The 25111-nt window shown below is 41.6% G+C and overlaps 1 protein-coding gene across 11 annotated transcripts in view; it reads right to left on the bottom strand.

Annotated features, from left to right (window-relative positions):
- The window catches only part of KLF12 (KLF transcription factor 12), a 247864-nt gene that overhangs the window by 42819 nt on the left and 179934 nt on the right, over positions 1-25111 (bottom strand). For 9 of the 11 annotated variants that reach the window (XM_087757468.1, XM_087757477.1, XM_087757470.1 and 6 more), the window contains one exon: positions 22900-22959. The exons of the other annotated variants lie outside the window; for them this stretch is intronic. In XM_087757468.1, coding sequence (XP_087613594.1) covers positions 22900-22959 — 60 coding nt within the window. The remainder of the gene's footprint in view (positions 1-22899; positions 22960-25111) is intronic. 11 annotated transcript variants of the gene reach the window in all.

Raw genomic sequence — 25111 nt, 5'->3', positions numbered from 1 at the left:
GGTCTTGTTCAGATTTGCAAATGTACTGAATGCAGCACAGTTTTCTGAAATAATGTTATGTTCTCAGCAAAGAAGCAATGACATTACGCTGCGTGGATGCCATATACGAAAAGCCATTGTAAATGAGGGTGGGTAGAACCTCAAGTATAAAGAATGAAGAAAGCATGCAAAAAATGTAAAAATGAGGTAAATACCTCCTGTGCAGAATATTCTTCCCCTCCACATTTTTTTCGATGTAAAACTCTATTTTGGAGAATGCAATGAATTTATTAATCACTAAATGCCCAATCTGTCAGAGGATACAAGCAAACTAATCTACCTTTTTTCTTTTAAACCCAGATTCTGCTCATAAATTCTGAGATGCTTATGCTCAAATAAGAAAGTAAACAGAAATATTATGTTAGTTAAACAGAAATATTATGTTAGTTTAAAAGTCTATTAAACCAGAAGAGGGAAAAGGAGACTGGAGCAGGTAATCATGTTAGACCAGCAAGCAGAGACTTTTAATCCACCACCCCCCCCCCAAGTTTTTGTTCAATCTTCTTAATTGCAGCAACTACAAAGAAAAATAGTATGAGTAATCAGTCATAAGCCTCATTCTCCTTTCAGAGCTGTGGAGAATTGAGCAAGGTAGAGAGAAAGATATGGTGCCAGGGTTTCATTTTAGACCTCAGAATTAAATACAGAGATCAAGTAGTTCAAAGGAGATGAAGGAAAAAAGAGTTCACATACTTTGTGAATTTAACTACTTCTTAATAGTAGCATCTAGGCTGCAATAACAAGAGAAGAAAATACTGGCGGAAAATGGAAAAAGACAGAACTACTAACGAATGTGAAGTTATTTTCAAGACTCGGAATAGATAATTCAAAGAACTGAAGAAAAAAAGGAAGAGTAGAACTATAAAGTGCTTTTTGACAGCCTTCTTTTTAAAAAGTGGCTGAGCAGATTTATCAAAGTGTGGAAATGTTTGATCCTAGGCTGAAATTCCATGAAAACAGAATCATATTCCTTTCTGTTCAGAGGTCAGAGAAACACTGCCAGAGCCAAAGAAAAGGACAAAGAGCACTTTCCGATTTTAAATTAGGGAATGCTGCACAGATAGACACAAATATCTCTATATATGTAACTAAAAGGCTGTTCTCAAACACAAAGTGTGTTTACACATTTAATTGACTAAAACCAAGAGATGAAAATCTGAATAGCTGAAAGTTAAAATATTATCAAATGACACAAGTGAAAAGGAGGCTAATTGAAACAGTCTTTTATATAGAGAATGGAAACATGTAAATTTACTCAAAATGTTTTTGCTAATTAACAGTTATATCAAGGCTCTGGAAGTAGGATGCAGCAGTGATGAAAAGACATAAGGATGCTGTAATGGCAAGAGGTATCTATTCTGAAAGCACACCCACCACCAAATATTAGGGCACAATATTTTGAGCTGGTGTATGCCACGCTGAGCCCAGCCCTGCTCTACTCCACCTGATGGTTGTCCTCCTTCCCATGCCCCCATCTGCAACTCATTGAGCAGAATGAGGCCATCCCACCACCCTGCAAGCCATACATTAGGGATGGGACAATTGCATAGATTCAAGTTGGGACAGTCTGTTACCCTTTCTGCATCAAACGCCACACCTCTATTTCTTCAAGCATGCAATGGGATTTCTAATGTCTTCGGGAGCTGGATGGGATGTGCTGCGCTATGCAGAGGCTGTGCTGGGAGGCAGCCTGCTTCACAGTCCTAAAGAAAACATGAGAGCGGGAGCTTCTGCTTGCACCAGAGCAGGAGATCAGGGGTACCTGGTCTCATCAACAGTGTTTGCTTGTTCCTGCAAACTCAGACTTCCGTGAGGTGCTGCCTTGCCGGGAGAGAGGAGGCTGGCTTTGTGCAAGAGAGGTTCTCCTCCCAGAAGGACCCATTGCTGGCCCTTCCCTTGGGACTGTGAAACTGGACAGCCAGGAGCAGAGGGAGCAGCAAAGGAGGACCAGACAAGTGAGGGCACCAGATGTGACACAGGACAAAAGGTGTCTGCCACTGTCCCAGTTCAAGGTGCTACAAGCCTTCAAGTCATCCAGACTAATCCAGTCACCAGTTCTGATTTCTAATTGTAAGTAGAAGGGAAAAAATTGTAAAGCAAACAAATAAACAAGCAGCTCTTATTCATGATTTCTCAGTCAGAAGTCACAGCCATACTCCAATCAGCTCTGCACCGGATCTTCTTCATCCACCTGCCCTGCTCCCAGTCCTTCCCAGGATGCTACCACCTCGTCTGAGTGCTAACTTCCCAGTATGGTGTTACACATAGGACTGAGAAGCTGTAGCTGGAGAAAAATCTGAGGGAAAGGAGACAAGGGAGATGAGAAAAGCCCTGCGACACCACAGTGGCAATAGCCCCTCTGTATACGCCCTTCTACACACAGGTTGCTTTTTCGTCTGTACTCCCAGGATACTCTGCAAGCTCTTGCAAAGAAGAATGCAATCAACTTGGAAAATATTGGGCAGACTTTTTAAATCAAACAAAAACAAACAAAAAGATGCTTGTCAGTTAACAAGTCCTAATACAGATCACAATTCTGATAGCATCTTTACATGTACTCTTCTAAATCCAATTTGCTTTCAGTGCAACTACTTGCAGGAATAGAGCCAGGAAACGGCATAGAAGGGTTTAAAATTCAGGTCAAATTTTAAGTTGGTCAGAAAGTTAAGGAGAGGCCATGTCACTCCAAAAACGTAATTAATTTTTAAAGTCTAAAACCAAAGTAGGATGCCAGAGTGATTTGTTCACGTTTGGAAGCTATCTTAAAAAGGTACCTGCTTATGCTTTAAAAATGGAGAATTTTAAAAATGAAACATATTTTTATTCACTTAGTAGTTTGTTGTCCTTCTAAATCTCTCCAGGGTTTGAACTCACGAAAACCGAGCAATCTTTTTTCTCTCTTTCTCTCTGGAGAGAAAGCTTAGCTTCTAACCAGCTTGGTTAGCTTCTACGCACATGCTTTTTCATGTTGATCTTCATGTTACACAGTTTGTGCTCCAAATCAATATTTTAAAGAAAGCTCAAAACCCCTCTACAACTTGACCACCAGGTGAAGTTTGGGATTTAACAACATTATCTTATAAAATAAAAATTTTTTAAAAGATTAAAAAAGTAAAACTTGTGTCTTGCTACTCAATACTACAGCATGTCCTAGCGATATCATAGATATGAATGAAAATTGCATCATATTGAGTACAACATTGAAGGGAATGTTTTCAGTCTCAGTTATCTGTATCCAGCTTGGTTGTAACTTTTTGTTACCTCCTCTAAACGTGTACTTACTTGTAAATTGTTGTCCTCCTTTTAGCACTGTCTATGTTATTTTTCAATTTTTATATGTGATCAGAAAATTTTAATCAGAATTAATATACCTAGATTACCTTTACACAAAAAAGCACTTACTAAAAATCCAAAATACTTTTAGAAGTTCCCATTATTCCCACTGAAATGAAAAGCAAAGAAAGCAATTTTATTGCTCTGAGGGGTTTTCCTCTACTATTGTTTTCACATATACGTTAATCGAATGACACTCTTGAAAACACAATCAATGTTAAGTCTCGACTCTAGATGGCAGCAGCCTCCTTTACTTTTTAGTTTTCTCCTTCCTTAGTTTCTTGGTCTTTGTTCCTCAGCCCTCCAAATAATTCTTTACTTCTTTCTCTTCCCCCAAAATAAAGACTTCAGTGCTCCAAGCTGCACAGTTTGGGGAAGATGACTGGAAGGCATTTTCACTAGAAGAAATCAGGCCATTCCTGCAGTTAAGCTACACAGTTCTTCAAAGCATAGAGAATAATTGAAGCCTGAAGTGGGAAAAAAGAAAGGAAGATTTTCCCCTTCCCCCTTCCCCTATCAGTCACCTGGAGAAACGTTAAAAAAAATAGTGATTCTTTTCGTCTAACGACAGCCCCTCAGATAGAAAGGGAGGGGGCAAAGGACAGAGAAAAGAGAGAGACACAGAAGAAACGGAACAAAAAGGTGCCATTTCATAATGACTTTGAACCGGGAAAAAAGTCTACCTAAAGAATATGGCTTTAAAGCACTGAACAATTTTACAAATCTCTCTCTTTGGGTACAGTGTACTGACACTATGCTGGTGGAGTTTATTAGATGAGCCGAGGCTACTTTATGTGTTGCAAAACTTAACACATAAGGAAAGCCATTGCTCAAGCTAAAACACCTTGTCTGAACTCCTTTCCTTTCTCCCTTCTCCTAATATTTGCATTTAGTTTTGCTACTCAGCCACCAGTCTTGGCAAGCCTCAGTATTTCTCTAAATATGTCCTTCCCCCATCCTGTTGCTAGTGTCTTCCCCCCTAATGGGTATTAGGTAGGGTACCATACCTCCTCCAACTCTAGCGTTTCTTGCACGCTCTTTGACGTGATCACATCCCTGGCATTCACGTGAATCAAATGGAAATACAGAAATATCTTAAACAGAGATTTCTAAAAGTCCACGCATACATAATTCCTTAACATCTGTAAACTGTTGCAATTAGAGGCTGATTCTGTGAGCCCTCAAGCACACAAGCAATTTTATTTGGGCAAACAATTCCAGTTCAGCTGGATCAGTCCCCTCTGTGCAGTTTCCCATAAATGGGTTTTCAAAACCAAGCCATTAGACTTTAAGTTCACATTTACTGTCAGCATTTTGAGGATTCCCACATACACATGCTGTCCTAGTCTTACTTCTACTGGTAAGGACACATAGGGACATTGGAGACCAGTCGGGACACTGCCTTTTGGAATAGTTACTGCTGAGAGGTACTTAATGCGGTGCTCTAGCACATCAACATGTTAGTGTTGTATCCTAGGGTTATATTTGTGCTACCTTCACAACTGATGGACTTCTTTTTTCTGCATAAAACCACACAGTTCAGTCCCCTACATGCCATTTTGAGGCCCCAAATATCCTAAGGCTGGTAAAGCTGAAGTTAAGAAGCGTGGATCTAGCTGGCTTGCTGTGAGGCATACACATGCTCTTGTGGAATGATAAAGGCTATAAAAATACAGAAAACTCCAACAGATATCTTCATCCCCACCTTTCCCTGGTTGCAATCAGGAAATGTACTTTTCTATGAGAAGCATAGACACAAGAGAAACAAGGATTCTGAGAAACAAGGATTTAAGACTAGCAGACTGACATAAAGTACCATCCTGTAAGAAACATATGAACACATAAGAAACAAAAAATAAGAAGTTTAATTTCTGAATTCACCTCTGACTCACTCTGCTGCAAGATGAGACAATTTCAAGAAGTCTGAATACAGAGCAGGGCTGTTACTAGATTCTACTTGACCACCACTACTAATTACATGATCATTACATGACACTCCTCACAGTGCGGTTTTACCAGACACCTGAAATGATGTAACCACAGGTGTCTAATAAAGGCAGCAGTTTTCCTTTCTTCCCCGTCCAGCCCAAGCCCTAGGTGCCTCTAACCCTATGGAGAAGCAGGTTAGGAAGCCAACATGTGCCGATGCCCTCCCCGGTGTGATTCACTGGCACTCTGCTGAACGTCGGTACCCACACAAGGGAAGCGGCCAAAACTCACGGCTAGGAACGGGGACTGGACTCTGCCCATTAGATTTGCCCATTCGTTTATGCAATCAGGTTATCCCTGCTACTTTTGGAAAAGCAACCAATATCACCAAGTCACATCATTGCTAAAAGACTCGAACACTAAGTCAACAAATGAAGACTTCCACCCACATACACTCCGAAACTTAACTTCCTTGTCACATCACAACTGAAGCATCCCAGACATAAAGTGTCTTCTAGAAGACCACACTAACACTATGCCAATGCTTTTTAAGGAGAAAGCGCTGACTACCCAACACTGACATACGTAGTTCTGTGTTTTGTGGTGTGTCTTAGGGTAAAAAACTGAAATTGGTGGATCTAAATGTTAAATCCCACAATTGCATCCAGATGGCTGAACCTGTGTCTACCTGGGACCTCACAGAAGGTAAAGACATTTTCTGAAGGTGCAAAGGGTTGCTTGCAAAAGTGCACTTGCACCACTGGGATCAAAATCTTTACTTTTGGGTCTAACACAATTATGATTCAGAAATGACACGTGAACCATGGGCACTTTAAAAATGGTATGTTGAGGGCCCAACACAATTTATGAGAGCATCAGAAGTCACCAGTGGTCTCACCCTTAGGATTGCAGTAATGAACAATTCATTTTCGTGCTACTAGAGGGAGCAAAAAGAGAGCAAACGAAGCAGTAAACTTTCTTCCCATTCTTCTCAATTATTATGAGGTTTATCTATAATTCACAGGTTTTACTATGAGAATCAACATAATATCTGAACAAAGTTCAGATTTATGAATTTATTCTCTCAGTACCCAAGTGAGGCTGACGGACAATGTTACTACCATTTTTCAGACAAAGGAATGACATACAGAGTAATTAACTGCCCTTTTTTTTTTCTTTTTTTACAATAGGTATTATCTAGAATGGAAAATATAGGTGATTGGGGCATCCTTAAAAGTCAGGGCATAAGAAATCTAAGATAAAAGGGGTGGTATATGGTAGATAAGAAATCCTGAGTCAAAGTCCTGTATGCCTACTGAACACAAAGGTGAATGTGATTCCAGATAACTCATCCTTCAAACTCCACTTTCACTGGGTGCTTGTTTTATGGCATTTAGGATCAGAACTCACATACTGATTTTCAAAGAAGGATTTTTTTCTCCAGGATGGTATTTTTACCTTACATCTCCTCTACATTTGTTACGTCCTCTTCAAAACTACTTCTCTTTCTCTGTTCTAACTTAGTTAACTGGTTTGCTTAGACTCCTTTGATGGCCAAAGGAAAGACAGACATAGGGAGAAACGGGCAATTCTTGGGATAATTCACCTCATGTGTCTTAGACACAGATGTTTTAAAATGGGATGGAGATGTCCACCTCTCTCCATTAAATGCAGAATGAACTCTGCCTATCTACTTTACTGGTGAAAGGAGTCATACCAAGAGAAACACTGTTTATTTATTTATCCATGGTAATATCTTTAGCTGTTACACTGAAGGCAACAGATGACACTGAGAAATCAAGGCAACTATTTCCACACAGCTGATAAAAAAAGGTGGTGGTTTGCGAAATGTATTTAAGAGCAGAGAAAAAGGAAAGAAAAAACCTCATTTGTTTTACAATTTGTTTGATTGCCCAACAAATTGCTTAGTCATTTGTCTACTCATATTTGCCATATGTGTACATTTATGAAAATGCAGTCTGAGCAAGGGACCACGGAGGGTGTCTGGAGGCAACACAGGTCATGCTGATACACCCTTGACTTTAACGTATCAGACTTGTAATGATGGACTAATTTGGTTCTAAGCACTAGCTTGGCAGAAACAAAATACTTACAGACTATTAATAGAGAAACTTTTCACAGAAGCTCTGACCTTTATGACTTAGCATGGTTCGCAGCCCTACCTCTGTTACAATTAAGGAGATACTTGCTGCAAAGCAACACATTTGTGTCTTTTTCTCCCAATTATAAGGAAGGGACTGCTAATGTAGAGCAACTCTTCAGTACACATACCGATGCAAATCCCTTCTGCAGTACAGAGGTGCACTGTAACACGGTAGGGGAAAACACAGGGTTTATGGTGCTCTGAACAATCATGTCCCCTCACGTCCCACAAAAATCTGTCCTCAGTATCAACAGCCACCCTAGTTGAAGGCCTATGGAGATTTGAAGACAGTGATCTCTACGCTGTGATAGTAAAGCTAATTAACAGGAGAAAATATGATCAGTCACAATGTTGCAGTGCAACTGGGGGCGGGGGGAGGAGTGTACTGAAGTGGTTACTTCTCTCCCTTCAAAGTCAGACATGTGTAATAGATTTCTAATGACTTGCAGTATAATTAAACATTTAAAAACAGTATTGCAAATGCCTGACGGAAAACAGTTATGAAACACATCAAAGAGGATAGTCCATTTACTATTTCAGCCTTTATTTGCCAAGCCATGTGTCAACAAAAATACCGGTTGTTAAGGTCACTGAGACCAGAAGAACCGGGGAAATAACTGTATCATCAGGATCATTTTTAACACAAGTGGTTAAAGTCTAAAACTCAGGAAAATACATAATGCAAATATACATTTGCATTTTTAGACACATTACATCAACTTTTTTTTTTATTGTAAAAGATACTTAATCGTCTGACTACATCTGCTCATTGCTATAACTCACAGTACACAAAACATTAGCAAAAGGACATAGAGTCTAAAGGTACAGGTGCATGGGATTAAACAAAAAAAAAAAGACATAAAACAATGTAAAAAGACTGAAAATTAGCTCCAGAAACACAAGCTAGAGAGAGAAATTTGGAAATAATTAGAACAATTGGTACAGTAATCCTAGTTCTTCCTGGCACTGCAGAAATGAGGAGCTCTACAGGGATATGCCAACAGTTCAAGCAGCAGAACAGCAACAAGCATCATTCTGTCATACTTAAAAAACAGAGGGTTGAACAAGCTACCAACTCATTAGAAGCAAATGGTGAGAGCAGCTAAACGACTGGCATTTCAGCAGTTTTACGCTTTGCAACTATTTGTGCCACGAGAAATGATTTGTAGTGGTGTTCTGAATGTAAAGAGTGATGGAATAGTTCACAGGAAGCATATTTCTTTAATTTATCCTATTCTTAGTAGCAGATTCCAACGATGGCAGATCTAGGATTAATTTGGTCTCGAGAAGAGAGCACAGAGCGAAAACTCTCCCCGTGAAAATTATTTCAGCCGCATCTTTTGACAGCTGGCCCACAACCATGTTACCCTGGGAATGCCAAATTTGTGAGATAACCGAGGGGAGATAGCAGAGCTCTGCACAGCCAAGAATGTAACGATAGGAAGTGATCATTCACTATTTTTTCTAAGAACTGGAGGCTTAAACTGAACAGAGGGAGGAACTTTTTTTTTTTTTTTTCCATGTAACACATACTTGGAACTCATTGCCACTGCATACTGCAGAGGCCAAGAGAATAAATGGGCTCAAAGGAGGATTAGACAAGTTCACAAAGGGCAAGGCCATATATGGATATTAAACATTAAGGTCAAGAAATAGCCTCAGAAGCTGAAGGTGCATAAACTACTGATTTTTTGAAGCTGTAAAGAAGATGGATAGAGGGGAGGGGATGTAGGTATTCCAGAGGAAGAATCACTCTATACCAACCCTGTTTCTCTGCTCTTTTCGTAAACACTAGCCAGGTTATTGGGTCCTCTTGGACTGATTCAGTAGGAAGGATTTTAGACTTTGGTCAGTTGTTTCTACACACAGGCTAGTGAAACAACACTCTTTTGAAACCAAATGCCAGCTTTAGTGAAGGACTCCCACATGGGACTAGGATGACCTCCAAACTCCACATTGCTTGGGGCGTTTACAAGTACATAGCCTGTGCAACAAATGACAGCTTTAAAAATGGCAGACCCAAGGAATCACGCTCATGAGAAAGGAAAGGTTCCATCTGCAACACCCAGGCTGTCTACCAGTCCAACAAGGCAGGGCTCTTTGCTGTACACTGTCCATTGTTTTGTTCAGGCCGGATCCAGATGACAAGCTGATGAGCATAGAACCATTTCCTATTCAAGAGTATTTTACAGTCCCACAAGGACATGCCATCTTCTCAGTATCATCTAGCCCAGGAAGCAGGTGTAGGGAGCATCAAGAAATATCTAAGGGCATGGGGAGGTGGTGGGCGGGCTTCTTGGTCTCGGTGGAGGAACGGTGAGGAGCCATTGCCAAGGCAAGTGGGGAAGGGACAAGGGCAAAAAAGAATAGGACAGGTAGGCTGCCGAGGTGACTGAAGCACACTGGAAGAAGCAGTGGGCAGTGTGAAAGGTTGAGAAGTGGCAGAGATTTCAACAGCTAGTTCAACTGAACAACTCTCCTTGATCTCCTTGTTAAGACAATTTTCTCTAAAAACATCCCTACTCTAAGAGCAGGATATCTTAGCAAATTTTGCTCATCAGGTCTGGTGGTAGAAGTAACAATACCATGGAAACCACTTTAATTTTCTCCACTGAAATCATTGTAGGGCTTAGTGCTTGCACCCAGATCATACACAACAGTATTTAACAACATTACCATGACACAGTGATGGAGAGGGTGACTGGGAAAGGGGAACCCAAAAAAAAAAAACCCTCCACAAAATTGCCTGACGAGTCATTTTTGTGAAATGAAAAGTAATTTACACAGCAGTTTTACAGAAAAGAGAATTATGCAGTTAATCGGCGCTGCTGGATAATTACACTGTACATGAGGCCTTGCTTTTAGGGAAAAATATAAGCTAATAAAGAGAGTCAGACGATCGGTAATGGCAGGGCTTTTGGGAGATACCAGAGACACAAAGCTAAATAATTTAAAGCTAAGGAGTAGAATGACTGTGAAACTGAATTATTTTAAGTTTACATTAATTCTCCACCCAATTACATATCTAACATCAAGTCCAAAAGCTAGAGAATTCCCCTCAGCTGCAAACAACCACGGCGACAATGAGAAGCCGAGGGGATGTGATCCCGAACATGACCGGACTCTGAATGCGTCCTCTCAACTGCTGTGTGCAGCCTCAATATTCAGAGGCCTGCTACAGAATTAAAGCCAGTTTACACTTCCCTCCAGTTACTGCTGGTTCAAGTAAGGTCTCTCCCCAAAAGGGTCAACTGCAGTCAATCAGTTTTCTTTGTGGTGTCTTTTTGTACCTTTCAAGCACCAGCAGCAGATGGCTCAGCCTGGCTGTCTCACTGCCACAGTCGTAAGGGAGAAACCCGTGAAAAGTTAAACAACATTGAATTAACAATGAAAATCATGACCGGTGTAATGAGAGTGTTTCATTACCTTTGTGTTGTAAGCAACTTAGCCCTGATTATTATTGACCTTTGGCGATGCTGCATCCAAGTAAAATGCGCTATCCTAAAAAAGCGCGGGTAGACTGGAAGGCAGACATTGTTTCTGAGTGTATTCATAAACAAACCAGACCATTCCCCTTCCTGTGTTAGAGGTTTACCTTACAGCTGAGTTATCAGCATTCAGCAGTCACCCTTACTTTGTGTCTGCGCAACAAACAATACAAGAACAACTTGACACAGTACACCTGGCAAATTATTATTATTACTTCTATGGCACCCAGAAGAGCACTAGGTACTTCACAAAGTAGTTAAAAAGACAAACTATGTGCCACAGTGAGGTAATACTTGGTGAAACAGTAGAACTACACAGGGTGGAAAAACAGGAGGAGGTGGTGTAACGAGAGGAAGCATACGGGTTACAGGGATAACATTAAACAGTTACTCATCTAGGGGACATGAGGTTCAGTGCATGCTGTCTATTCTTATTCCACACTGAGTTCAGAGGAATCCCCGTGACTGGACATTTTGTTAGCATACTTTCCAAATCCACTGTTTTTTCCAAAAGTGCTGTTTGCTTGCATGCTAATCTGCATCTTTTTTCGCTTAGTTTTTGCAGCCTGAAAGCAGATATATTTGAAAGTTTTGTCAGTTCCAAAGTAAATATAACTATTAAGGATTTACAGTTCAATAAACAGCAGCCACAGATTTTGAAGCTTTCACAGCGACGGCACGACAAAGTCCGTGACTTCGGGCCAAGACGCCCCAAGCCAAATGCACAGGAGCAGCTCACTTCCCTACACACTACACAACGCACCAACAAACCACACCGTGGGACTCTGCACTCGCACAGTGCAAGTCAGAAGAACTTGCGACCGCCTTGTTACTCTTGCTGACTCTTCATGTGATTTTTAGGGCCCGCCGTTCGGGGCACCGCACAGCCCACTTGGTGTAGATGATCTACTCCCACTGAAGTGCTACTATGCCGTGTGAGCCTGCCACTCCTACGCACCTCCGTGTCCTAACAGCCCTTCCTTCTCCTCTGCCAGAGTAATCACAGCATCCTTCACCTGCTGAGTGCACCGGGGACAGCCCCGGGGAGGGAGGCAGAAGAGGGAAAGGTGCATTAAAAAAAAAAAAAAAAGACCAGGAAAAACTACAGCGCTCGTTACCAAATCCAGCTCCCAGAACAATTGCTACACAGATCCCTGCTCTTTGGGCAACCGCATACCGTCCAGAACAAAGCACGCTGTTGGCGCCTCCGGACTATTAATAATAGTAAGGTATGTGGTGCAGCAGGAGGGAGAACCGCGAGGGGTGGTGCTTCGCAGGGCTGGGATAAGGAATGGATCTGCTCCAGGCTGCCTGCCAAATGCACTGGAAAACTTGACTTTTCAGGGGCCGCCGAAGGATGCTTTTCTCCCGCCTGCAGCACTCTTCGGAGGGCTTTTGCCCAGATGGGGCTGCACTGAGCCAAATGCAGGCGGGAAGTATTCGTGCTTGCTCTCCGGCCTCCCCAGCTGGTACTGCTGCCTCCTGATGAAACAGAGTCACTGGGCTCCCTGACCACCCTACAGGTAAAAGCTTCCGCTTCATCCCGCCATGCCCGTGGGGGTTTACAGAGGTCACTGGAGCCAGTGGTGAGCATCTGAGAAAGAAATCATTCCCACTACCCCCCCTTAACCCAAGGGGAAGCAAGAGGGACAAGCAGAGCCTGCCAGAGGGACTATTCACGTTTGTCCAGCACCCACTGCAAATGTAGGGATTAGGACGGTCTTGAAAGATACAGAAGAAAGAAGAGAAAAATTCAGAATGTTTTGATAGAAACACCTCACTCCCTGCTAATAGACTTATATACCAGAGGTTTTGGAAGGGGGCAAAGGCAGTAAACCAGCACTGAAAAAGGAAGGGGCACAAGGGAAAAAAAAAAAAAATATCGAGATGCTAGTGACCATCAGTGCACCATGTAGCATGGAGAGACGTGTCCAAAGGAAGTAAAGTGTGTGTTCATGAACAATCTGCTGTCACTTCAAGTCTTTACGTTTCCACACAGATGACGTACCCCTGAGATGCAATGTGTCCCTGGTAGGGCGCTTCCTCCCCCTTCAGATGGCTGACAAACTGTATAACAATGCAGAGAGAAATGATTGCTGGCTTAGTTAAAAAGATTGCAGAGGGCTAGCTGCTAGAAACATTACTAAATATGTTGATGTTTCATAACCGAGTTTACTCTCCCTGGTGTTTGTGTTTCTGGTTTGCGTATAGCAGGAATGGTCAGGCAGGGCGAATGCTTGCTGTCGTGCAGATCTGGTGCAATACCTCATTTTCACCGGCGGAGCTGATCGAGGCTTCCCAGTTCATTTCTCCCGGCAGCCTACCCTTGCTGCGGAGATGTGCTGTGGCGCATTGAGGGAAAGCCCAGCTCCCTACAGAAGTGCACACAGAAAATTTATACCTTGCCCATATATAACCTTCAGTTTTCAAACCACTAGGCACTGACTCCACGGGTAGGAGAAGCAATTTGGCTTCCATGTGTACTGAGCAGAAAGAATTTGAGATATCATCTATTTTGCAGAGGATTAAGGCTACCAAGTGTCTATCTTAAAACATCAGCCTGCCTCACAAATATGAACATGCAGTTAGGGTTTCCAGGGACGCATTATCTCACATGATGGTATATGCCAAAGGGTTAACCTAAGCCTTGGAGGTATGTTTTGAAACTGGTTTTGTTAAGCCACTGTCATCTCCTAAATATAACTTTGTTTTCATTAAAAAAAAAAATAAAAAAAATCAATCCTTTAGGAGTTTCCTCTGAAAAGAATAGTTCTTTGAGGCTTTCTTGAGGATTCCTGGAAGTTTTTCATGTGTTCTAAAAATTACCCCTGTGAAGCCCCGCACAGTCATGCCTCCCTGGGGCAGACGCCCAGAGAATGCAGAGCCTGCACGGCTCCGGCACTGGCTGCCCCCAGCGCTACAGCTCAAGATGGCCCTTCCTGACCAGAGCTCACTCTCTGCCCAAATAATTTCCATGTGACTTTGTGAGCTACTTCTTGTAGAGAAAAGCTTAACTGAATTATCACCTCATTCCAAAGTAGTTCCTACACAAATAAGAAAGCCCGTGAGCATAGCACCGAAATTTACTGAAATGCTTATTTTGCTGCAAGAGTTGACAGAGTGCCTATTGCTTTTCAGCAGCTAATACAATTTTGCCCCTGTTCCTATAAAGGACCAACCACGGCTTCTCTCTAAGATGGAGCGCACCTCTGCGCTCCCACAGCCGATATTCTTCCAGGGCTCTTTATTAACATTTTCCCTACAACGGCTGCCGCAGCTGAGCTGTTCTGCACAGATTTTCTGCTCGGTATGGGGGGGGGGGGGGGGGGTTGGGGAGGGAGGGCGTTAATTATACAGAAAGATGGAGCGGGGCCAGGCAGCCCCTCTGGTGCACTGTCTCCTACATGCACAGCCTCCTTCCTGCTGTTTTGCAGCTACAAGGATCACCTGTTGGTCTTGGCGCTCGCCCAAGCTGGGGCCTAGCGGAAATGACAGAATCAGCTAGAAATGAGAGCCAGCTCCTATTCCAGCCACCCAAATGAGGGAAATACAAAAACAGATGATGGCAACGTGACCTAGCTGCTGCACGCGGGAGCCAAGAGGGGGTGGGGTAGAAGGGAATGGAGAAAGAAGGGGTATACATCAGGAAAAAAAAAAGCAGAAAAACCCCCCAAAAAACCCCAAACCACTAAAAAGCAGCTTTTTCTTCCTGTTGTTCTTCTCTTTTCATATTCAGCACAGCAAAAATATTAGGAGACTTTTTCTCCATATGAACACCTGCAGATAGGGAGAACTAACTACCTTGTTCCTGCTCCTGCTGGGGATGTCGGATGTCTCCATCTCCCACACGAGAGATGTCAAAGGGATGTTCAGGTACACGGCAGAAACAATCTGCCTTTTGCAGACCGGCTCCCCTCTGCACGGTGCGGTGACACACAAACTGTTCAAAGATCTGCGTCGGGAATTCCCTTCTCCCATAACAACAGCGCGCAGCAAAACCTTCTACGTGATATTTGGGTGAGCTGCGATGTTGTGCAGCAGAAGGATTAAGTGCCACTCGCCTCTCATTTCATTCTTCTGGGCAGAAAAGCAGCTAAGTAACCAGCTAAGTAACGCGATAGAAAAGGTAACCATCACTAACAGTATTTAAAACAGAGGAATGCTGCCTTTTAAATGATAAAAATACAAGCTAATTACACATTGCATTTCCAGACATAACTAGTTTCATACAAGCTCTTGGAATCCACGTTTACTCAAAGCAGTAACCATCCTAACACTCAAAATTTCTCATCAAATTTCTCTGGACCCTTGAGTTCAGCGACACCATAAATACATACTCTCTCAAACAGCTTAATAGGCTTTAAATGAGCTTTTAAGAGCTGTTTTTTTTGTTTAACTAATAATTTTTAGAAACAATAATAAAAGCGGGAAAAACCTAATTCTTAAAAGGAAGTTTTTTCCCTCTCCGAGAGCAATGGAATGGGTCCCCAGAGCTTACTTCTTCCTGAGAAAACACTTCATGAATAATCAATGCACAGTCCAATTCCTCAATAAGCACCGAGACTTCAAACACACCCAGTATTCAGCAGTCTCTGTGACTCTGGCCTTTAAACCGTAACACTTTTTGCCTTGCCCTCCCTGGTTTCCCAAGCTTCCTTTATTTCTGTTCTTTCTAGCAACTAGGTAGGTAAGCAGAAGCAAAATTCGAGCAGTGGGAGCAAGCTGGGGCTAATTTGCACCTTATGAATTATTCAGGCCCTCCTGATTCCTGCACCTGCACCGAGGCAGGAAGCTTGCGAGCAACAGTCATTACTCTTCTCTTGGGTTTGCACAAGCTCGGTTACTGCTCAGGCACTTTGTTCTGTAACTAAGGGCTGCAGGTCTTGTATGAAGCGGTGGAAGCAGGGGAAAAAAAATAACGTCACACTGTCAAGCCCGCCCCCCCTCCGCTGCCCCAAACTCAGGATAATCATTCAACCCCTTCTGAGACAAACGAATTGCAGTTTATATCAGACTGCTGAATTCATCTCATATATGCTAATCCGGATCAGAGCATCAGCAGAGAAAAAACAAATGTGTGCATGAGCTGGTCTTGTCAGATATTTGCTCAGCTGTATTAGACTGCACATTTAAACTCCCTAGCTCAGCAGGGAGTATTTCACGTGCATCAAGTATTTCACATGCTAACTTGATCATTAAGGCATCCTTCTCCACAGATACAGCACAAATAAATTCTCTCTCTGGCATTCTGGCTAACATCAGGGGTACTAACAGTTTAATGCTATTGGAAGGGCCTATATCGTGCTTTCAACGGGATGGATTTAACGAGCAAATAGGTCTTCTTCATCTACTATTACCTTGGTAAACAGAACATGACACCTAACTGCAAACCCAGATATGACCCACGAATCTAGACAGCCGTTAGGAACACTTGCGGAGAGCAGATACAAACCAATTAGCACTATGGCCATTTTAAGATAAGATTTTTTTGAGTTAATATGCTAAGGCAAACAGATCTAAAAGTATTAAGCAAATTCAAGGCAGCAAACACCATCTTTACTGTATCTCACGTCCGCAGTTGTACTGAATATCTTTGGGTCTTGTCCTTTATTAACATGCCGTTACCAACAAGTTCTCCAGTTAAAAGATCATCTCATTAATCCCAAGCAGCTAAGCATCATGCTTTGATTGATTCAGTAAAACAGATCTGCGGCAACTGATAATGAAAGCTCTTTAATCCCCTCTTCCAAAATAATGAGTCAAACACAAGCGTTAAGCATTCAGAAAGGTACAGTCAATCCTTATCAAATCTTAGCTTCTTCTTCTTTCTGTGTCTAAGAAGTTAATTCATTCTCCTTTCGATGCAGAATGCATGATTGGTCCTATGCTGCTCTTATCTCATTCCTATCCAATAATAGGTACTCTGGCTCTTTTTTAAGGTGTTTTAATCAGGCATGTAAACACGTTTTATTCTTTGATGCTCTTTCATTCAGCATCATTAATCCCCAGCATGAAATCAATAGACTTAAAACATTTAATCACGTCAAAATGCAACATACAAATCCACAAATGACTTTGGCTCATCACACACACTGAATAGCTTGCATTTGGAAACTCTGCCTTCTTTTTGCCATGGGAATCAGCAAACCCTAAGCTAGTCTTTCATTGAAGTAAACAGATTCTCTCTCCAAGTACCTGCCATTAGGCAAAAAAAGATGTTGATAAACAAAACATGGGATTTTCTGTTTGCTCTGTCATCTTTTTTCATCCTTTGCGGTCACATTGGTCTTATGAGAAATACTTACACTTGTTTTACCGCAACCTCTTGACAGTATGCATGTTTAAAGAAGTTTAAAAACAATTACAGTAACTGGGTTACAGAATGTACTGGAGGTGCAAGGGAAGGGAAAAACATCTTTGCAGTTGTTTATTTTCCTTTTTTAACAGTTAGCACACATTGCTTCTCTGCTTGAAAAGAATGCATAAGGGACAACAATCACAGTTGCTTTAAAAAAAAAGAGAGAAGAGAATTTGCTCTACCTTGTATATGATTTCCAAAGCCACTGGGATACAGAAAATGACAAGAATCTGTTTAATGGGGCAGAAATTGTGGCTGAGACGTAAAAATTAAGCACAGCCAGATCCATCCTTTGATAGGCATAAGGGCATAAACAGGTAAACAGGGAAAAAGGAATACTCTAGGTAATGGAATAACATCTTTAATTCTACTACATTAAAAAGCACTGAAAGCTTGCTCATTTGAAAGGAGAAAATATAGTTTGAAAAGTGAAATATGTGGAGAAGTGTGGATACTGGCATGCTGAAACCCTAATTTGGGAAGCAGGCACCCAAAAGCCTTCCTAGGTCCATGACTGCCTTCCCACCCACTGTCCCGTGAATAGTCCTACCCAGCATGTCCCTAAAGCCATGAGGTCCTTCACTGTTAGCTGGAGCTTCTTCGGGCACCTACCACAAGGCATATGTTCATACATACTCTTTCTGGCAGGTGCCTGTCTTCCACCTACAGGCAAGCAACGTCCTGAACTTTGCTTACGTCTTGTGAAGAAGCTCACAAAAGGCAGGCAGAGTTTTGATGGCGGTGGCACTGGCAACTTGTTTTATTGCAGCCTTATGGTCAAGTAATTTGCCCAGGGAAGGAGGGGCTTTGTCTGTGGGTCCTTCTCAGACAGAAGGGTTAATTAATTCAGCATCTCCCTCATGCCAGGAATAACCCTCCTATAAGGACTTGGGGTCTCCTGCATGAGTGTCCATAGAAGCAAGGCTACTCTGACACCAGGAATGCAAGAACCATGAGGCTGAAAGGTTAGGTAGAAAAGGGGATCCTAGCTCCACACTAGAAATCTGGACACTCGGCTCTGAGAAGGGAACAGTAAAAGCTCTGTTTCAGTATCCATAGCTGTTTCTGGCCTAATGTTGCTCCAGCGAGAGGAGCCTACAGTCCCAGTCCTGTCCATGCTCAGGTCGGATTCAGGCTCTTCTTACCCGCTCTCCTTCCCATCCTGTGACTTCTGTGCTCCTGCCTATACAATGGCCCATAGTCAGCAAGAAGGAAGATGAGACTCCACTGCTCCTCAAGTATTTCATGTGATTAGGCTGTGCCAAGGATCCTAATGACTAAAACACCTCTGCGATGCTTGTGCTGAGAACCTAAAACTCAGGTCTCCTACTTCGTTAATGAGCTAGTTAACGAAGCTCTCCTACAAAAGGTGGGAATGTTGCTGTTGCTGCTGCCAGCTTGTTTTTCAGAAGAATCATCCCTGCTCCATCATCATCCAGAAAGGGCTATGCAGACTACCTCTGAGTGAAACAGATGCTTCTAGTTCCTACCGGTTCCCTGTGTAGTCCATAACAACAGATCTAATGTAACTGGGCTGTATTACTATGGAAGCCCTTACGCTCCCTAGGCGGTCAGCGAGGAGGAGTATACACCTAAACTAGACGGCCAGGGTCTCCTTTTTGCTTGCTCCTGAGACATGCAGCTCTCTCCAGTGAATATAATGGAGAATTCAGGTGGTTTTCCTCAGAGGTGAGATCACCCTGCAAAGCTTAACCTTAACAAACAGGTGGAAGTTTGTGTACAAGTGAGGCACAAGTGCTATTTGCTCAAGCGTTAAAGAAGTTTTGTGAGTGTGTAACAGAGATATCACTGCCTCCAGTGTAGCACAACAGGCTCTCACTACAGGTATGACTAATTTGTACTTCAAGTATCCAGAGTCTTAGTGATTTTGCCGTTTTTCCCACTGAAAGTACTGTTTATGCACTGAGCTGCATGGAGGAAAAGGCGTAGATTAGGGAATAACTTCAGGCAGAGAGAAGATCAAGCATTTTCCTCTGGCAGTGCTCTTAATTATTACCAGTAATGTCGTATTTATTATCATCATCATTCTTTATCCTTTTTCTTTAAAAATGATCCAGATTGCCTCCCCAAATGTGTATTTTTTTTATGATCTATAGAGGCTAGATTCACTCATGGTTGAAAGCAATCAAAGTTTAGACATAAGAAATATTTTTTTTTTAAAGCCTGTGCTCTGTAGTTACAATTTGGTTCCAGAGATGAATTGCAAGTACAGACTTGGGCCATACATTCCTACTGACTGAATGGGAATCCTAAGAAGTTAAACAGTGTACTCTGCAATGCTTATTTTCTTTTTGAACTGGTGACAAATGAGAACTACTGCTTCGAGTTAGTCTTACAAATGGCAGGAATAAAACAGAACAGTGCAAATGTTCGTCTTTGAATAGTGGAGAGTCAAAGCAAACTAAGGTGAAAATGGTGTCCGGCAGGGTAATTCAGATCAGGAAAAGTCATCCAACTCCATAGCAGCTTGACCCTAACATAGCCCCAGAGGCAGTGCTACAGCTGCCAGCCAGCCAGCCAGCTAGCCAAGAAGCTAGCAGAGGTGCAAGCCAAGAAGCCAGCCATGAACCCACATGCCACTGCAGGAAAGCTACATTCCAGAATTTGGCATCTGGGTCCTCCAGCTGCCGAACATCTCTCATGTGGCCAAGCCTGTGGAGCGAGGTGTTAAAAAGAAGAACGGGGGTAAATTATACAGGAGCAAAAGCAGTACCATTTGCAAGACACCAAGGACGAAGAGGCATGTTGTGCCCACCAACATCTGAAACTCACACATAATATCACTTTGTCATCAGTGAAATGGTGGATCATGCGCTTCTGGATCAGGGGAGGCAGTATGGACAAAATGCTCAACATTTTACAGGAAAAGAACAGCTAGATATGTATGAACTGGAGCAAGAGTCCCAGCCTGTGGCCATCCACGGAGGTCAGCAGATGCAGAACATTTGTGTGGGATCGGTTTTGAGTAAAACTTACAGCTTTTAGTTGATTTCATGAGCCAAATAAAAAAAGGGGAAAGAAGCCTACAAAAAATGTTTCTTCAACACTTTGTGATCCATTCTGTTCCCCCGCCACCACAAAGAAAATCAAATATCTAAGAATGTTTCTGTACATTCATAACTAGAATACCATAATCTTGAGTGTAAGTTTACGGAAAAATAACTTTCTTGAAATTTAGTGGAAAAAGATAACATTAATAATACAAAACTGAAAAAAAACCCCAAAACTAGGCAGGCATGAAATTTCATTCAAATGAAAAAAATTTTTCATGATGAGGGTGGTGAAACACTGGAATAGGTTGCCCAGGGAGGTGGTAGATGCCCCATCCCTGGAAACAGTCAAGGCCAGGCTGGATGGGGCTCTGAGCAACCTGATCCAGTTGAAGATGTCCCTGCCCATTGCAGGGGGATGGACTAGATGGCCTTTAAAGGTCCCTTCCATCCCAAAGCATTCTATGATTCTATTCTATGAAATACATACACTCACATAGCTGTATTTAATTGTAGCAGAATTCACTTCTGACAAGCAGTTCCTGTTCCTAAACTGCAGTAGTGCTGTACTCCAAGAACCAAGACCAGCTGTAAGGAATACTCCTAGCAGTGTGAGCAGTTTTAAGTGCACCATAAGAATTCACACTTTAAAATGATACACTGACTTAAGTATTCACCTCATTGGCCTCATTTCCACCTTTCACTCTACAGACAGGTCTACATGGCCTAAATGAGGTTTGATAGACGTGACTTTCTTGAACAATTTGGTCCTTTATTTTAAAAAGACATAGAAGACCCTATATCTCTCTTCCACGATTCTGTTTTTATTAGCAGCTATTTGCCTCACCAAAATATTACATTTCAGTCTCATCTCACTCCAGTCAGAGCCAACAAACTTTCAGTGGTTTAGAATTGGCACATGAGATGATGTACACCATCTTCATCTACATCTAACCAAGCATGTTGTTCAGGGGGCCTCATTAGTAGGGTCTCATATTCATTGTTACGGTATGTGTAAACACTACGTGTAAATTCATGAGCAATTTTTTGAGCAAAATATTGACAACATTAAAAAAAGAGCAAAAAATTGACAACATAAGCCTCCTTCTTGAAAATGCTTCCTGTAGAGCAGAAGCTAATATAATTGGTGATTATATAGAATATTATTGTTAATTTCAGCTGAAGGAGCTTGCATTCAAAATTGCATCTGAAATATAAATTTATTTTAGAAACACAACATTTTGGGAGACTAGTAGGCTCTTTAGAATAATTTCTGAAGTTGCACTGATAATTTCAATCAGATCAAAGAAAATGCTAAGGATTTTTAAAAAATAAACATATCATCTCAATTTCATACCCAAAAAAACTTAAAAGCTTTGTATTGGCTTTAACAGAGAAGTTGGTGCTGCTGCTAATTTGAAAATGTTTGAGTAATAAGATCCTGCAAATTTTTAATATAAATATACCAGTTGTAATGCAATTAACTGTAAATTGGAGATAGGACTAGATTTGAGGAATGATTTCTGTATTTGACTACTCATTAGCAATTCAAAAGTGTAATTGCTCTTAAACATGCCATCTTCTTAATTTTATTATGAAGCTTAGCTCTACTTATAAATGTGAAGAATTAGATTTATTCTGCAACTTATTTGCTTATACTGAATGTGTGAAGTTGTTTTTCCTTCTGTACTTCACAGATAGAGGGCCCATGGATTACTAAGAGTAGATAAAGCAGTGAGTTGATGGGTATACGCTTGTCACACAATGAACACGATTCCAAAGGAACCTTTTCAAGGGGCCCACAAAGCGAACGAAAGAATGGGGGAGGACAAACAAGCAAGTAAGCACACTGAGAGTGGACATTTCATTGCACGCTATTTTGAAACCCAATAAAACAACAGCAAAGAATCCCACAAAAACAGGAACCCTATCAGCGTTGGTACATCCTTTCTGTCATATGACATCATATCTACTTGGGCGAGTGAGGTGAACCTGAGGCACCTTATGGCATCACAACGCTTGCTGAAACCTCCCAGTCACCCCCCCACTAGATTTGTATATAAACTCTGCTCTCTAAAGCAGGGCGTCTACTAGGCGCGTTACACAGTAAGGTTTTAAAATTCTGTCCTCCTTGAAAAAAAAAGCAAGGAGACGTTTGCAATGACCTCTTCCTACATTTTACAGCTTTGCTTGTCGACTGTTTCATGGTAACTGGCAATGACCCATTATAACATGACCTATGTTGATTCACATTAACTTTGTTACTCAATTTCAGTAGACTATTCTGAACATTTTAAACTGCATTATCAAACATCAGACAGGATATTTTTTTTCTGTTCTCATATTTTAGTCATTGGGATTTTGAAAAAAAATTTGCAGCTTTCCCATTGATGCACACCACCACCCTCCCAGCCCCAAAATAGAAAAAGCAATAGCAAAAAATCAACTTTGGACCTTGCCCAGCCCCACATATCCCCCAGCCATGACATGAAGAGGGAAAGAAAGCTGAAAAGCACTGCTACTAGACTTTGTCAATACAACAGAACATTATAGAATACACAATAAAATGCTTCATACCTGGAGTTGAAAAAACGAAAAGGGTTAACAGCTGACCTGGCACAGCCCCACATGCTCTCTCTGGAAATTGAACACAGACAATTAGGAATTTTAAGTTACCCCAAACAATTGCAGGGGACTTAGACAAGCTTGAGGAACACTTACTGCAAAGTAAGCACATAGCCTCAGTCTGGAAGGGACTTCGGGATTTTCCCATTCGCTTAAAACTCCTTCTTAAACTGAAATTGCTCTGCAGAGGTCCCAACTAATGCTAAGCAAATCATTAGGAGCTCTGCTACTAATTTGCATGGGAGCAGAGTCAAAGCTTAAGGGCCCAGGTGCCACTTAGTGGTAATTCTGGATCATGGTGGATCATATTTTCTTATTAAAAAATAATCAGTGACCAAGAGGAAAACATTAATGAGAAGCTAGAGAAGGCAGACATTGCATGAAGAGGAAATAAAGGCTGGAGCAAATGTCCGCTCCCAGAATTCTGCTGCTTAAGTACTATTATTCCCAACACATCACTGAAAAACCTAGCCTTTAACGCTTTTTACTTAAAACTGAGACTCCAGGGAAAATAGATAATCTTCTAGAATATTATTTGGAATATTGAACAACACAAATATACGATGTCATAGCTGTATAAACTCCTGTGTTGGGATTTGGGCTACGTGGAATGCTCCTTTTCACTGACAAATTCTGATCTACTGCATGTGCTCAAACAAGAAGCATCATACAGCTGGCTTTTGGAAACAGTTTCACCACGTTAGGAAAAAAAAAAAAGAAAAACCTGTAGAAAGCCAAGTCCATGAATAACCCCCGTCAGTCCTTCTCTCTGTGGTTTAGACCTCAAATGTGCCATGAAATTAGTCTGAGGCCAACGCCCAAGAAACAAGCAAAAATATTAGAATAACAACATGAATCATAAAAATGTTTGAGCACACTAGCAGTTGAATGCATTTGCACTGGAAACATTTTGGATCCTTTATAATGCTCAATTAAAATGGTCAGGTTGGCATAGTAATTGTTGAAAGTGAAAAGGAAATTTTCAAAGGAACTTCTCTTGATTTACATAATTGCACTTTCCGTTGGCCCTTGGAAACCTACAGATAATCTATTTTCTCCCAAGATTTTGCACTGCATCTTTCAAACCTTTCACATTTCCTTGCTTCAAGTGTACAGTAAATATTGGTCGTCTTTACTGTTTGCTTGATTTTTCCATTTGTTAAATGTTACATTTCTGATAATGACAGAAATATGCTATTAAGATGACAAAATGATGTAAAGAATTTTCAAAGTCTAAGTTATGAGCTCTATCACAGCCTGACACTGTCTTCTTCCACTCTCTTTTTCCACTCTCCATGTAGAGACTCTTCCTTCTTCAGAAACATATCTCAGGTACCTGTCCCATGGTATCACTAGGTACAGATTTTATTTCACAGTTGCATCAGTACCTAATCAAAAGGCACTGGGACAAAATCACCCCTATCCCATTAGACCTCAATGGAAATCAATATGCACGGGCAAAATGGCAACTGGAAACCATAACATTGACCGTCTCTCCCATGTCAATTAATTTATAATCATCTCTGCGTCTTAATGGAAAAATATTTATTCCTACAGCTGATACAAACAGCAATACATTACACAGAAGTCATGAATCTAAATTTCGTACACTTCTTTTCATAAAGGTCCCTTTTTAACAACTGAGCGATAGGGCAGGCAAAAATACAATTGGTGCGGATGGTAAGTATTTGCATGCTCAATTTTTATCAGTGGGAAATTTAGCAGACAACTAAAAGTCTGGTTAGAACCTGCAGTATCCAGGCACTGAAGCGAAAGACACCCAGACATCCTCCAACCAACCTCACAGACACCTAAAACTTACTGTGTTCCTCTCTGTTTGGCCTGAAAGCCAAATGGCTGTGGTCTCCCACCCAGCCTCTGCTCTGATCCAGAAACCGTGGGGAGAAATGCCCAACCCTTGCCTCTGGGGCCCGAACCTTAGCTGTGCCATGAAAATGGCTAAAATACACCTGACAACACAGATTCCGCATAAAAAGGATCTGTAATAGTCACTTCCCAATCCAAAATACAAGTGTAGGAGGAAAAAGAAGAGGAAAAGAACATGGTAGGACCGCTCCTGGATATCTTTTGGATCCTAGCCTTGCGTTCCAGAATTGGCAAATGTAGGTATCTGGCCTTCTGAGTCAGTGCTCTAACCACTAGG

Source organism: Nipponia nippon, unplaced genomic scaffold (genome assembly GCF_047370975.1).
Source record: "Nipponia nippon isolate SJK-2023a ecotype South Korea unplaced genomic scaffold, ASM4737097v1 scaffold_2, whole genome shotgun sequence".
NCBI lineage: Eukaryota > Metazoa > Chordata > Aves > Pelecaniformes > Threskiornithidae > Nipponia > Nipponia nippon.
The sequence above is the reverse complement of the archived record's forward strand: the minus strand, read 5'-3'. Positions and strand labels throughout refer to the sequence as shown.